Below are 15,359 nucleotides of genomic sequence, written 5' to 3'. Positions count from 1 at the left end.
ATACATAGCTAATGTGCTCGCCTCCACGTTCCAAATAGGAAGGGCGTGCTTCCGGCTCCATTGACTCCGGCTCCAATTGACATTGTATTAAAAAAAAACGTCCCTATCTCTGTCTGTTTGGTCTCAAAATGTCCGTATTAATCCTCTCTACATGATCTCTACGTGGGTTTTTATTTTGCTATTTGGTCTGCAAAACAATTCCTAGAACTCGGCTCCAAATATCTGCAGGCGTCAATGAGCTTCTTTTGACTGGAGACGAATGCTATGGGCGATGTCACACTCCCTTAGTTCACTTCTTTTATTTTTATTTATTTCCACCCTACAAGGCTCATTTGCAAATAATTTAAATATATTTTGTTCCATTTGCTTTTATTGACAGTAATCTTAGTCATAAACAAATGTGGAAATGGGGTGTGTCTATCTCCAGTATGTGCATTTTAAAATCACATTGAAGAGTGGATCTTTAAACCCTAAGAGCATTTGAATCAATATGGGCGTGTCGCTCTGAGCTGCATCTGTCTCCGCATTGATCCAACAGACCACAGGAGGCCCAGTGCTGCAGAGCTCACACATGCTGAGTCATGGTTTAACATGGACTAAAGGCTTCTATACTGGGATATTCAGATTTAAACGAGCATCAAACAGCACTGTTAGTACTGCGTAGGACGTAGGCTTTTTAGGGGGTTGCAAGTAGTATATATAGTACCATATATTCTAACATTTCGGTAAATGTAAACAGATGCTGGAAAATATTGGGCACGCCTTAAAATCTGCAATGCTGCAACCAAACCAATAAATCTACAATGACATCAGATTATAAGAACTATTAATCTAAACCAGGATTTAACGCAGTGAAAATTAGGACTAAATCAGGACTAAATCTAAATTTTACTGGAACTAAATATTAGTAAAAATAAACTGAGAATAAACCAACAAAACACAGAACCGGACCAAACTAGAATTACTAAAGACTAAACCAGGACAATACTGGGACTAAACTAATATAATAGCAAAACTAAAAGCAGGATAATGCAAGGACTAAACTGGATTAAGCATAAACCAGGACTAAATTTATATAAACAGGCTGCACTAAACCAGGATTTAACACTGGAACTTTACTTGGACTATAAAATATTAGTAGATAAGCCACAACTAAACCATAAAGACTGAAAAAGACTTAACTAGGACTAAACCAGGATAGATTAAACCAGAGTAAACAAGCCTAAACCAAGACTAAATAAATCAACACTAAATAAATCCTGGTATTAAACAAGTTTGGGCAAAACAAGTGAAAAATACAGTAGGTCTAAACTAAACCAGGACTAAACCAGAATTTAACTGGTACTGTTAAATATTAGTAAACGTGGACCAGGACTAAGGGCGTGTCCGCATTGTGTCCTGGTTTGAGTCCGGATTTTAGTTCAGATGAAAGACCTGATTTGGTCTTTTTCTAGTCCTGGTTAATCCTGGCCTAGTATGGGATTAGTTCCGAAATCAGTCCCAGTTTAGATGTGGTTTATGTGTAGGCCTTGTATGAACACACCCTAAATCATGACCAACAAAATACTCTACAAAACCACCCTAGAATGACTCAACACTACAGTAAATCAGGACAATACTGCACCAAGATACTACAGTATAAATGTACACCAGTACTCAACAATGTATAAACCAGGGTCTAATCTAAAACAAAAGATTCAGTATAGCCAATACGACTCTGGCTATAGCTGACCTGCTTGTGTCACTGCACCACTTAAACCAGCAGCATCCACCCCCATGAGAGTGAATAATTGATGGATTTGACATAAGGCAGCAGAAAGACAAAGTGACCAGGATACAGCCTTCCCAGCAGACGCCTCAGGGTAAAGCTAACTAAGGTGGTACGGCTAATACTGCATTATCCCTGCACCTAATGTACTCCAGTTTTATTACAACGCCAATGGAAGAGACTGAGGGCGGAAGAGAGGGTGATATGCCGCAATAGACAAAGCTGCATGGTGTAGGATGTCTATTGTACTTCCTTTTAGACTCCATCGGATTACATAATATGGAGAAGCGCAAAATCTTATAGTCTTATATCAAATTTCCAGAAAGGATTTCATCTTATAAACTGCTTTCTGTAGTAGCATTTGCGGAATAGCTAAGCAAAATGTAAAAAAGCAACCGTAGTTATTGTACATTATTTTGTTCAGTTAAAAATATTTGCATACAAAAGGATGAAAGATGGTTTTATAGCCAAAACTAGAAGCTAAAAATGTGAACACACCTTTTTAACATTTGAAATCTACAAAGGACTAAGGTAGAAAAAAAAAAAAAAAAAAACATGTTGTATTTATATCTTAGAATTAGGGATCACTATAATGGCACTTTATAGCCTATCATTTCCTTGCCTATATATGTAAACTTAGTGTGCTTATCAGTAGTCAATGTTTTACTTTGCCAGATTGTAAAATAGAAAGATAAAAATGAAATTAAATACCAGCTTCAGCCTATAATATTTCTAGTAACTATAAATTCATATAACTTAGTTTGTTCAATCAGGATAAGGGTCTCCTCTGGGATGGACTCTAGTTTAGGATCTGCTGAAAATGACACATCCGCTTTGTGACAGGCCTGCTTCTCAACAGGGCCCTTTGTGTGTCATATCATATTACCCAGTGCATGGAGGGTAGGAGGAGTGACCCACATTTTAACAATATCATAGTGCACCAGTATTCAAAACTCCAGGGCCAAGTTGAGTGGAAATTCAGATTCAGAATAATAAAGTAACATTAGCAGCATTGGCGTACAACTTTGCTGTTTTGTTTACTATGTGAATGGCTGGCTACTGTGCGTGGATACAGGCATTTTCACTGTGCCTCAGTCAGCTCTAATCTGTAAAAAATGTTTGGCATGCGTATACCAGTGAAAAGACGGGATAAAGCCCGGTACACAAACATGCAAATCCACAACCTCCAGTGGGTCTGAGTTTAATCGTTATGGAGACAACCACTTTGCATTCGAAATAATAACCATAAGAATACAATGAAATTCAAAGCTGACTAAAAAGCCAAAAATGTGTTAAATATTTTTATATAACATAAAGCTATAAATCCTTGTATTATTATAAAACAGTAATCTATGCATGCAGGGCAGATGTCAGATGCCAAACATACAAGTGTTACACAATCTCCAGTGGGTAAATCTAATCTAAGTGCTTCACTTTTAATTTCTAGTAGTATTAATTACATTAAATATTAGATGTAATACAGTGTCAATACAGCAGCCTACAATGTGTGAAACCGTTACATGACTCTTAAAAACCCATTATTTTTTATCAGATAATAACTAAACGCAGAGGACAATAGAGTATCTTAAGCTCTCTTAAGCCTAGGACTAATAATGTAAAATAGTGAGGGAAGGGAATTTGGAACTAATCTGTCTGTAGTGATGTACTTTGCTGTAAACTTGGCACTAAAGCACATGACCGAATAAGTGGAGACTGCAGCCATTTCCCTGCATTGGTATGTATGAATGTACCGCTGCCAATGCTCCAACATCTGCTAAAGCGGACACTGCCGAGCCACGTGGAGCCGAGCAAATCCCCAATGTAAAAGAAATGTTGGTTTAAAAGCGATTAAGACATAATGTTTCCAAGTTTTTACAAAGCAAAGAAGCTCACATAGATCATAACGATACGCAATTGCGAAAACAGGCGAGGTAAAGTGACTCAGATTTCCTCTTCCCCGCCATCATGAAAAACTAGGCCAACGTCCGCAGATTACGGCAGTCACACGTTTCAGATGAGAGTGATTGGCGTTTGATTTGAACCAATGACAGGCAAAACATTTTACATTTGATTGGTCACTTTATGCGTCTGTCAAAAGTGGTTCCGAATATTGACCAATGGAAATGCGAGAAGAGTTGCTATGGGCGGGCCGAGCTGTCATATAAAATAGAACGCTCAGCCCCTCTGCACGCAGTTCATTGAAAACCAAAATCTCTCGTCCACGGTTCTATCCTACCTCCAGACAAAATGAGGGAAATTGTTCACCTTCAGGCTGGCCAGTGCGGTAATCAGATCGGCGCTAAGGTTGGTAATCCCCCATTTGTGATTTGTAGTCTTAGTTTTTTACTTTTATTCCGAAGTTTGTACATTTTAGCCCAAGAAGCCGGTGCTTTGTGTCTAGCCTCAAAGAAACCACACCCTGAATCTCATTCAGCCTTCTCAGGGCTAAATACGCAGTAAATTAATTAAAATCGAGAACTTCTATAGTATTTATGTATGTATTTGAGTGATAAGAATTTAATAGTATTACATTTTAAATGAGAAATTGAATTTAATGCTTTGATTAAATTTTGCTTTGATAGCGTAACCGTTAGGAGTAACGGTATCACCGGCTGTCTATTGAATATTATAGCCGTTAAAACGTTTAATACGGTTTGTCGAATGCCAAGCGATTCTGTGCTAAACAGTGACTGCCTCTCGTAGAGGCTTTTCGGTCTTTAGTCCCGCTCTGAGCCCACAGGCCTGGTGTGAGGCCGTGGTCAGAGCGCGGCCGCCGGCTGCTCTGCTGCAGTCTGCGCAGTGGGCGGTTTTGGCGGTTTGTGACGTAACGACGGCTTTCAAATTTCTCAGCGCAGAGTCTCAGCCAATCACAGCTCAGGCCACCCCCCTTTCCGGAGCACGAGCGCGGGAAAGCGTTTGAAAATCACATGTCACATAATCCCCTGAAAGAAAAACATGTTTTTAGAATACTGTATGCTTTATTTGTGCAGTTCTGGGAGGTGATCAGTGACGAGCATGGCATTGACCCAACTGGAACATACCATGGAGACAGCGACCTGCAGTTAGACAGGATCAATGTCTACTACAATGAAGCCTCTGGTAAATTAATGCATTTTAATTTCTTTAATATTAAATTTTACACCAAATTCTGCATAACTGGTTATGTGTTAGTGTCTTTTTATGGTAATGTGGGAATATTTAATGTATACTTAATCACACTGCATGTTTCTACAGGTGGCAAATATGTGCCCCGTGCTGTGCTTGTGGATCTGGAGCCAGGGACCATGGACTCTGTGAGGTCTGGACCCTTCGGCCAGGTCTTCAGGCCTGATAACTTTGTCTTTGGTAAGCATGCACTTCTGTAAATCGAATTATACTGTGTGCCCAAGTGCAGCCTCTAATTAAATTTGTTAAATTCCAGGTCAGAGTGGAGCTGGAAACAACTGGGCTAAGGGCCATTACACAGAGGGAGCAGAGCTGGTGGACTCAGTTTTGGATGTAGTGAGGAAGGAGGCAGAAAGCTGTGATTGTCTGCAAGGCTTCCAGCTCACACACTCTTTGGGAGGAGGCACAGGCTCTGGTATGGGCACACTGCTTATCAGTAAAATCCGTGAAGAGTATCCTGACCGTATCATGAACACCTTCAGCGTGGTGCCTTCTCCCAAAGTGTCAGACACTGTCGTAGAGCCCTACAACGCCACACTATCAGTGCACCAGCTGGTAGAGAACACAGATGAGACATACTGCATCGACAACGAGGCTCTGTACGACATCTGCTTCCGCACCCTTAAACTCACCACACCTTCCTACGGCGACCTCAACCACCTGGTGTCCGCCACCATGAGCGGCGTCACCACCTGCCTCAGGTTCCCCGGACAGCTCAACGCTGACCTGCGTAAACTGGCAGTCAACATGGTTCCCTTCCCCCGTCTGCACTTCTTCATGCCTGGCTTCGCCCCCCTCACCAGCAGAGGCAGCCAGCAGTACAGGTCCCTCACTGTCCCTGAGCTCACACAGCAGATGTTCGACGCCAAAAACATGATGGCCGCCTGCGACCCTCGCCACGGCCGTTACCTCACAGTGGCCGCCATCTTCAGAGGCCGCATGTCCATGAAGGAGGTGGACGAGCAGATGCTTAATGTGCAGAACAAGAACAGCAGCTACTTTGTCGAATGGATCCCCAACAACGTGAAGACCGCTGTGTGCGACATTCCTCCCCGTGGCCTCAAGATGGCTGCCACCTTCATCGGCAACAGCACAGCCATCCAAGAGCTGTTCAAGCGCATCTCCGAGCAGTTCACAGCCATGTTCAGGCGTAAGGCTTTCCTGCACTGGTACACAGGCGAAGGCATGGATGAGATGGAGTTCACCGAGGCAGAGAGCAACATGAACGACCTGGTTTCAGAATACCAGCAGTATCAGGATGCCACTGCTGAGGAGGAGGGAGAGTTCGAGGATGAAGGAGATGAGGAGATTGCATAAATTCTCACTGTTAAATCTTTTCCACACTGAAGTTGGCCAAATTTCTGTCTAAAATTTTCAGTAAAATGTGACGTTCCAAGCTTTCCAGTTTTCAATGTTGTCTGTTCATGCTGTTAATAAAAGTTCTTCTGCATATTGTTTTTGGAATCCCGTCTTTATATTCACTTTGTTTACATTAAAGTGTAGCTGACAGATTGTACAGTCTCAATCATTCAAAAGCAGCCATTTAGCCAAATTGTAAACATTACTGATTTTTACAGAAGTATCCACATGAACTTGCTCACACTGAAACCTCAAAGAAATAAAACAAACTTAAGCATGAAACTGCTAAATTAAAGTGCTATACTACATATGTCCGCTAGGTGTCGGTCTTGCCAGTCGTTTCCATAAGAAATATGTGAGGATGCTAACGGCTAATGCTAACAGGGTCCAGCAGCACACCGCCTTCAACCTGCTCTCCAGACCCGGCTTCTTCCCAAATCGACTCACGAAACCATCCTGCGAAGACAAAGATGAAAGAATACGTTTATCCTTGTGCCTTATCATAGATTTTAGGCACTACAAGTAAGTTAAAGTTCAACCAAAATCATAACACGTGCATTTATTTTCATCCCAAGCACGGCATCAATCACGCAAAATCAAGATTGAGTTGTCTGATCTGTTTATTTTAAATGGCGATGTCAATCTCCTGGACAAATCCAATAATTATTTGTCCATTAGCTAGTGTGACAAGTAAATCTTATCCAAAACTATTAAATGTGATGTAATTTATTAGGCTACCCCAATTTTCTTTGTCTTAATTAAATCGGATTAGCCTACCAAACCTTTTCTCTAATCCACTACTGAGTACTACAAAAAATAAATAAATAAAAAATCAGACTCACATTGAGCTCCCAAGTGACAAAAATAAAAGTAAGTAGTAATAAAGTAATCAAAACAGCTATTGAAGTTAGAAAACATAAATATATTAGACCCTACTACTGAAGTGGGCCTACTGTTCTTGATTTGTACTTGCTCGAGACTTTTTTTTTTGTAAAATTTGACATAAATCTTGACACAAAAGTATGGCGATCTTAACAAGATACACGAAACACCTGTAAAGTCTTACTTTAAACATTATTCAAGTATAACAAGTACAACAAGTACAGTAGCCAGTAACTTCAAGGTTACTAGTAAATGTAGGCCAATTGAGGTTCACTCGGCTTTTTAGTTGTCTATTTTTGTTCTTGCAACTTCTCTCCTTTTTATAACCTAATTTTATCAACATTCCAGGCCAGTGGTTCTCAACCTGCGGCGCATGTTCCACTGGTAGTATGTGAGCTCCCTCTGGTGGTATGTGGTATTCTCCTTGTTAAGAACTTCAGTAGCAAAACTGTCCTATTTAAGCTCATGTTAACTCTAATTTAGACTTAGAATAGTCCTGTTTTCCCCTTGTTTTGATCTGGTAGGAGGTTAGTTATTTCCTGGTACTGCTTTTGTTTTGCCTATGTATTAGTGTCTAGAGACCAAAAAAATCTCATTGAATCAAAAATACATTTTAGCTCCTGCCATTTGTATGAAATATTATTGGCCTGTAGAATGCTGTGATGATAAGGATGGGACAAAATTGTGAGTCAAAATTGCTATAAGGTTGTGCACACATGCTGAAAATGATCTTGTGAGATTTTTTTCCCCATGCTTTTACGTTTTGATTGGATATAAAATTGAGTAAAGAACTGACGAGTTACATTTTTAAAGAAATTGTAGTGACAAAAAGCACTACTCCAATAAAAGCAGGAATATTAAATAACTTAAACTGAAAATAGTGAGGCTAAAATTGGATATAAAAACTGAATTGCATTTATTTATTATAAAGAATGTCAAAATCTTTTCTTGTCTCGTTCTTATAGATCCAGCCTCATGTCTCATCTCGTTTTGTGGAAATTCTATCTTATTCCACCCCCACATGATGACCTCTGAAACCAAGTCGTATGTGAAAACTTTGAGAAGCATCACCACATCATTCAAGTAGATTTTGCTGTGTCCCTGTCTTCTTCTCACCCATCCTCCTTTGTCTCGTATCTCCGGGCAGATGACCCTCTCCACGTAGGCCCCCACGCTGGCCTTCAGCTGTGGAAGGACACGCTCCATCCCACTCTCATGGCAGTGCTGCGCCATCTGCCCTGCCAAAACATACACGGACAGCACCGCGCTCCAAGCCAGATCCCTCCGCCTCCCCCCCGGTGTAGGGGGGAAAAAATGCTGGTCCAGGATACTCATCAGCGTGGGGATGGCTGTCTCCTCTTTGACGTCTTTGAAAACCCGGGGCCAGCGTCGGAAGAAAATGGGGAATCTTATGAGAAGTTCGTCCCCCGCATGACGTAAAGCTGCTGTGCATTTTGTGGGGGCAGGTCCCATGGTGCTGTCTGCCCCCCCGGAGGTAACATAGTCTATGTAGTCATGGGCCATCAGGTGGGCTTCTCTCACCTGCCAGGGAGGTCACATTGAAAGTTAACTTCAACGTTAATGTATTTCACAAAACATGACATCTTTTTGCATCTATTCTATCTATTTATATTTATATCTATATCTATTAACAGAGGTGGGTGGAGGAACCAAAAATTTTACTCAAGTGAAACTTCCAAAAATACTATTACTCTTTTACTCAAGTAGAAGTAGAAGTCCAAAGACGAGACCACAAAAACTCAAGTAAAAGTGCTGTTAAACTATAAAATATATGTAATATAAATTTAAGTAAAAGTAAAGTGTTTGACTCTAACCCCAGAAGTACAATTTTAAATTTTATTGCAAGTTATTCAGTTTGCTTACTCTAGTATATGTAATTGTAGTCACATAAAGCAAATGGTAAACCTTTTTTAATAAATTAATAATAAAGACATTAATTAATTAAATAAATGTTTTAATCTTAGTTGTTTAAATATGACCTTAACCCCCCATGAATGATGTTTTACTTTAAAAAGTCAAATTAATATGATTATTATTATTGCACATTAACTGTTGAAATGATTCTACTGTGAAATATACATGTATATATCATAGTAATAATGAACCATTCTCATTCTCACCAGAGGATCGGGGCTGGACAGACCCTCTGTGGGGTCGGGAGCATCAGACTGACACATGGCTCTGTGCCCCTCACTGTCTCCAGCTCTGTGCCTGTACGCTCATTTTAATGAGTTATCTAGGAAAAGACAGAAGAAAGATCATCGTTAGACTTGTACCAGGAGAACTGTGGAAGTTATTATACTTATGGATTTGCTTGACATTATTCTTTTGACTTTTAAAATCCTTTCAACAGGTCAAGTCAATGAAAGCAAATAATAATTGCACAAAAAGGCAACAACAGAGCTAAAATAGTTGCTGTTAATTTTGTTGCTAATTGTGAGCATGGCGTTAGTAGATGTGAGTGATGAGAGTGTGCAGAGATGAGAGGATCAGATGGAGGCAGGTCATGACCCCTGAAACAAAACACCCACAAAGAAACATACGTACATTATTTTGGTAGCAGTCATATATTTTCATTAGTTTGAGTTAGTTTGGATGTGACTTCATAAAGAAGTAATGCAAGATGGCATATATGTTAATTATATCATTGCATTACTTTATAACATTTGCATTTGACTGGTCTACCCTTGGACTTGGCATTGGTGCCCTACTGTCCTGCCTGGGGAATCCTGAGAAGAGGGTCCATCTTTACTATACAACTGAAGCACCCAGCTACTATTTGTTTTTCAGATTCTGAATCAATACAGCTTTGCACAATGTGGATCTTTATATCCTTAATGCTTAGACTTAGACAAACTTTATTGATCTACAAGCGAAATTCCTTAGACACAGTAGCTCACACATCACAATATAATAACAAAGAGAAAAAATATAGATGTAAATAATACATTTATTATGGTGTCAAATAAGGCATAATTATATAATTTTATATGTACAACCTTCTCAATTGACTTTATTTTAGTATCTTATTATATATTTTTCATTAGAATTATGTTATAGCACAGTATAGAATAAAAAACTCCTGTGGAAGAGTGCAACACCGATTAATAAAATTATGTCCTTTTAAGTAGAGAAGATTAGGTTATTCCAAGAAAGGTATCATAAAATTTTTTTTAGAAAGTGGCAGCCATTTATTTTTTAAAACTGTCTAAGCCAACACTAACACCCATCCCACCCTTTCTTTTTACTATTTTAAAAAATATTATTATTATTAGTAGTAGTAGTAATAGTCGTAGTAGTAGGAACAGTAGTATATTTAATATTATTATATTGTGTGATGCTATTCGTATTTTTCCGTATTTACTCAAGGTGTGGGTGTTTTCTTTTTTTTCTTGCATAAAAATGAAAAAAGTGTGTATACATTTGCTGACTAAATGTCAGTTCTATATCTGTTTACACATCACTAAAAAATATACGAAATCAGAAGAGTGCAACACCACAGGCTACTTTTTTACATTTCTTTTTTTTTTTATGGTTTCGGTTACAGCCTTAAAGAACCAGCGCTACCAGCACCAGTCTCCCAATCACTGCTTGAGAACCACAATTTTGCAGTGCACGAAACACGAGCTGATGAAATGACCGCCCAGGCCAATAATAGCAAGGTTAGTGAATCAAACTCACCGTTAATTTCCTGCAGGTGAAGTGGTCAGTTTTGTCCGAATGTGCGAGTGTCAGCTTGGGTCAGCGCGTCCCCACACCAAAACACTAAAAATAGGCCTCCTGCTCACAATCGTAGGCAGTCTGTGTGCAAGCTGACAGATCAACACAAGCGCGTGGGCTAAAAAAAGAGGCGGACACAGGAGCAGTTAGTGTTACAGTCATAGGGCAGTGGTCAGAGGTAGGAAGGTGGTAATGGAACCAAATACTAGACTTAACGGTGCATGCATTGCATAACTTTTCTGGTGGAGTGACTGTCAAATGCTTTTCTTCATGGAGTCTTTGGAATGTTTTATAGTGTGGTATTAAACCTTTCTCTCATCATGGAGACCAAACCAGACAAAGTTACAGGTCAGCTCTATGGAGAGATGACCCCGCTCACAGTCAGAATGCCTGTCTAGGATTTTTTGAGTCTCAAAACCACCTGTACCTGAATAACTGTAAGGTAAAACTTTTTAATGTCATACTGTGGAACATTCCAGGTAGAGCAGTTACATATCCAGAGAAATAAACAGGTGATTGACCCCCAACCAAAAACTTACACAGTGCATCATTAAGTAAAAGTTGTTTTCCGAAAAGACAGCTTTCATTACATTCAGATAGGAGACATTCATGCAGCAATGTGATATGCTTCTTATTCCGGTATTTAGAAACAGTTCAAATACCAATGCTCCTTACAGTGAAGAGACAAAAAGTAGTTGTTACTGTTTAAAGGTCCTCTTGCGAGTTTTTAGAATGTTGTTCCCTCATCACAAACATACCTGCAATTACGTTTTGTTTCATTCACACTTATTTGAGTAATCTTTTATTTTTAGTCTGTCTACATCCCTATAGCTCAAAATGCTCTGTTCCACCTTGTGAAAGTATTGTTCATAGAATACAGTATTGATACTTTGCAGCTGATATCAACATTTCCAGGAAGTGTGATGCTAAAGCACTACTCTGTCTGTAGCACTGTTACTCAAGTTAGACTTTAATCTGAGTTTTATTTGATACACAGGCAACAACAGGCAATTTCATTTGTGCTCCTAAACAAGCCTCTTACAAAATTACAATTTTTCAGTTACTTACAATGACCATTTTAGTTGAAAATCAAACTCTTAAACGGGACCGTGAACTCTCAATGATCACGGACTCCTGAAAATACAATATGTTTTTAAAATCTGTTTTATATATTTTTTTCAGAGTTTTCAAGCAGTCTTAAATCTTTTTTGGCAGGATTTGCAAATGTGTACATTGTGTCGCCATGGTAACTCCTAAACATTTCACCATTAGCAATACATGTAGAACACAGTGAAGTAAATCAGACAGTACAGTTTAATGACACTTGCTTACCACACGGGGGCAGTAGTGTACAACCAAAGTCTCACTTCCTCTTATTTCCTATTATATAACTATTGTGTGGCTGTTATGCCTGCATGCACTTAAGTATGGACACATTTATAGTTATTCAAGTCTTAATATAGACACAATTGCTCAGGCTGGAATTACACGAGCTGCAAGTGTAGCTGGGAAGTACAGAGATTAGATTAGAAAATAATAGTTGTTCATTCCCGTTAGTGACTTATAAATAATGCATCACCAAGTCAGTGGTACTTGTAATCCATATGACACAATTGTCTAGTTCCTGGACACTGTGACAGATTTTGTCTTAGCAAACTAGAATTTTCAGTGGCCACTTTTTAGGCTGAAATGCTATAAGTGTAATGTTAAATTCTGAATATTAGCATGCTTTTTTCTTGTCATGTTTGTTTATTTTCTGTATATTTTAATAGCTTTTAAAATATGTACAATACAGCATAATGCTACGCCTATATCATTCGAAAGGTAAATTTAATTCTATTGCGTAACATGGTTAGTTGGCTATTATGGGTTAAGAAGGACAAATATTTAAACAAATAAAACCACCATTTGATAGGTGGATTAGTGGTCAAATCAAACTTAAAGGTGCATTGTGTAACTTTTCTGATGGAAGGCCCGAGTCCGACAAATGCTTTTCTCTATGGAGATGTCATTGCTTTGTCTGGAATGTTTCACAGTATGGCATTAAACCATTTTATTGTCATGGTGAGCAAACAAAACTAAGTAACAGGTCAGATCTGTGGAGAGGCGACCCCGTTCACACTCAGAATGTCTGTTTTTCTAGGTATTTTTGAGCTATAAAACCACCTGTAATTGAATAAATGTAAGGTAGAGCAATGATATAGCCATAGAAACAAGCAGGTGACGGATCCCCAACCAAAAATTTGCATAGTGCATCTTTAAATTTTGCTACTGTTACCACCCCTTAGTGAAAATAGGTTAAGTTGTGTGCCCAATAACCAGAAAGTTTATGGTTTTATCCTTTTCACACTTGTGGATAGTGGAATGGCATATGGGTGTTAATCTTTTAATCTGTCATTTGAATATAGCTGCTAATTTATTTTATTTATTTAACCTTTATTTTACCAGGCAAAACATTAAGAACAAATTCTTATTTACAATGTTGGCCTAATATGACTGTCATAAATGTATGTATAAATGTAGACTTTTTTGGTATTCTCAGGTGGAGTTGAGATCAGATGAATCAAATCTAGGCCTCCTTCAAACCCACTGATCTGCGGCTGGTCTTGTTGCGGTGGTTGTCCTTGGACCAATGAAAGGGGGGTGCCAGTGAGCAAAATAGTAAACTAAAAGGTAAGTTCTTGTTTTCGTTTGGTCCTTTGCTTTAAAAATACAATGTCACCGATTTAATAACCAGTGTGAAGACATTTTAAACACTTTGCTGTGGTCCAAAGTTATTCCTCACTTACCTTTTGCTTTCTGAGCATCCTGATTATTCCCCGCCGATGAGTTAAGAGCTTTTCACAACTTTCAGACAAGCTAGAGGGGATCATTCTTGTCACCATAACGTTAACAACTAGCATGCTAACAGCACCATTCCTGATTAACGGACATTAAAAGGCTTTCTAAGTTGATACAGACAGTAGCTCAGTTGGTAGATCTGAATGTTGGCGGTTCGAATCCCGCTCTCGACATAAACATTATTGGTTGAACGGTCAGATCCCACAGGTTGGCGGCGCGATTCCAGCTCTCACAGATGAATGCTGTCGTTGTGTCCTTGGGCAAGACCTTTAACCCACTTTGCCCCCACTGTCTGCGTACACTGGTGTGTGAATGTGTGTGAGAATGGGTGAGAGTTTCCTTGTTGTAAAGCGCTCTGAGTGCCTTGAACGTTGAAAGGCGCTATATAAAAAAAACTTTTACCATTCACCATTTACACTGCTGATACAGAATATTGTACTGAAGCAAGACAATTTTTACTGTATTACTTAAAAAAATGGGTACATCCCCTTTAAAGTTTGGTAATGTAGATATCGTCCACGCAGGAGATGGTTGAATGACAGACAGTATAGTATATCACATGGAAACAATGGTGCCAATCTTATGCCATGTGGCGGTTTACATATTTATGGCAGTCAATTTAGCTATAAAATCTGGTTTCAAGCATAACACCACATGTTTCCCGTGAATTTATAAAATGAAACATGTTGTCAATGCGCACAAATTAGCGCTCCCTGTACAGCCATCACTCATCTCCCCTCTCTAAACTAAATATATATGTAAATGCAATCGTGAAGAGCCCCTCTAATTAGATCCAAGTAAATGTATTTAAATTGTGCATAAAACCCGCGAGATCTGGCGTGGATTAGCACCTGGGCACGCTCGGGTAAACCTACATTGTCCTTTAAGTATAGCTTTTATGAAATCGCTTTATGCCTCACATGGGGGGCCATTGAAAAGCGACGTGTGTGTGTGTGTGTGTGGCGTTTATGTCGGTTGTTAATAATGCACTGATTTACAGCGTGGAGGAGGCATGATCAAGTGATAGCATTAGAGGCTCTGTGTTCTCTGGCCATCTGCTGTGACATACATTGAGTGCGTTTCAAAGGGAGGGAAGATATCGCTAACCATCCAGAAATATAACCCACCCCCATTCAGTGCCACACAAGAGCCGGAGGAATGACTGGGGAGGGCGGCCTGTCTCGGGAGAAGCAAGCAAGCACATGCACGGACGCTTGTATAATGTTTAGCTAATTAATTGATATATGTTAATGTGCAAAGGTGGAATGTAAAAAAAAAAAAAAGAGAGATGTTTTTATTACTAAGTGGAAGACTAAAGTTGTAGTAGCATGACCCTCTTAGTGTAACTTGAAGATTTCTGACTGCCCCTTGATCCCTGTTCCAAAGGTCATTCTGCCTTTGTGTCCTTGGGCAAGACACTTTAGCTCACATTGGCTCTAGTTCTCATGGATTTGGTATATGAATTTTGTGGTATAGATAGGTGCTTGCACTTTTGATAGTATTGCCATCAGCCCTGAATCTTCAACATAGGCCAATATGTTGTTTCAGATAAAAACCTGACTAAAGGAGAGACGCAAGTTAAAAGGTGCACTGTGTAACTTTT

At 39.3% G+C, this 15,359-nt stretch overlaps 2 protein-coding genes across 2 annotated transcripts; one reads left to right on the top strand and one right to left on the bottom strand.

Annotated features, from left to right (window-relative positions):
• The first annotated feature begins 3,958 nt into the window (after positions 1-3,958).
• tubb2b (tubulin, beta 2b) lies at positions 3,959-6,388 on the top strand. Its single transcript, XM_020918668.2, has 4 exons — positions 3,959-4,072; positions 4,759-4,867; positions 5,003-5,113; positions 5,190-6,388. Exons 1-4 carry the CDS (start codon positions 4,016-4,018, stop codon positions 6,248-6,250), a joined length of 1,338 nt encoding a protein of 445 aa, XP_020774327.2. The 5' UTR covers positions 3,959-4,015; the 3' UTR covers positions 6,251-6,388.
• A 132-nt stretch (positions 6,389-6,520) lies between these two features.
• Positions 6,521-12,042, bottom strand: bcl2l16 (BCL2 like 16). Its single transcript, XM_055161533.1, has 5 exons — positions 11,984-12,042; positions 10,877-11,033; positions 9,316-9,431; positions 8,291-8,716; positions 6,521-6,748 (listed from the first exon to the last, which is right to left on the bottom strand). The coding sequence occupies exons 3-5, from the start codon at positions 9,370-9,372 to the stop codon at positions 6,596-6,598; spliced, it is 636 nt and encodes a 211-aa protein (XP_055017508.1). The 5' UTR covers positions 9,373-9,431; positions 10,877-11,033; positions 11,984-12,042; the 3' UTR covers positions 6,521-6,595.
• Between the last annotated feature and the right edge of the window lie 3,317 nt (positions 12,043-15,359).

Source organism: Boleophthalmus pectinirostris, unplaced genomic scaffold, assembly GCF_026225935.1.
Source record: "Boleophthalmus pectinirostris isolate CB_2022bp ecotype Guang Dong unplaced genomic scaffold, ASM2622593v1 HiC_scaffold_4, whole genome shotgun sequence".
NCBI lineage: Eukaryota > Metazoa > Chordata > Actinopteri > Gobiiformes > Gobiidae > Boleophthalmus > Boleophthalmus pectinirostris.
This window is presented reverse-complemented; position numbering and strand designations above follow the sequence as displayed.

Coding starts and splice junctions, on each gene's coding strand:
- tubb2b (XM_020918668.2), top strand. CDS start 4,016: ATGAGGGAAATTGTTCACCTTCAGGCTGGCCAGTGCGGTAATCAGATC. Junction 4,868..5,002: donor CTACTACAATGAAGCCTCTG/GTAAATTAATGC, acceptor ATGTTTCTACAG/GTGGCAAATATGTGCCCCGT. Junction 5,114..5,189: donor GCCTGATAACTTTGTCTTTG/GTAAGCATGCAC, acceptor GTTAAATTCCAG/GTCAGAGTGGAGCTGGAAAC.
- bcl2l16 (XM_055161533.1), bottom strand. CDS start 9,372: ATGTGTCAGTCTGATGCTCCCGACCCCACAGAGGGTCTGTCCAGCCCC. Junction 8,717..9,315: donor TGTCCAGCCCCGATCCTCTG/GTGAGAATGAGA, acceptor CCTCCCTGGCAG/GTGAGAGAAGCCCACCTGAT. Junction 6,749..8,290: donor TACGAGACAAAGGAGGATGG/GTGAGAAGAAGA, acceptor TTGTCTTCGCAG/GATGGTTTCGTGAGTCGATT.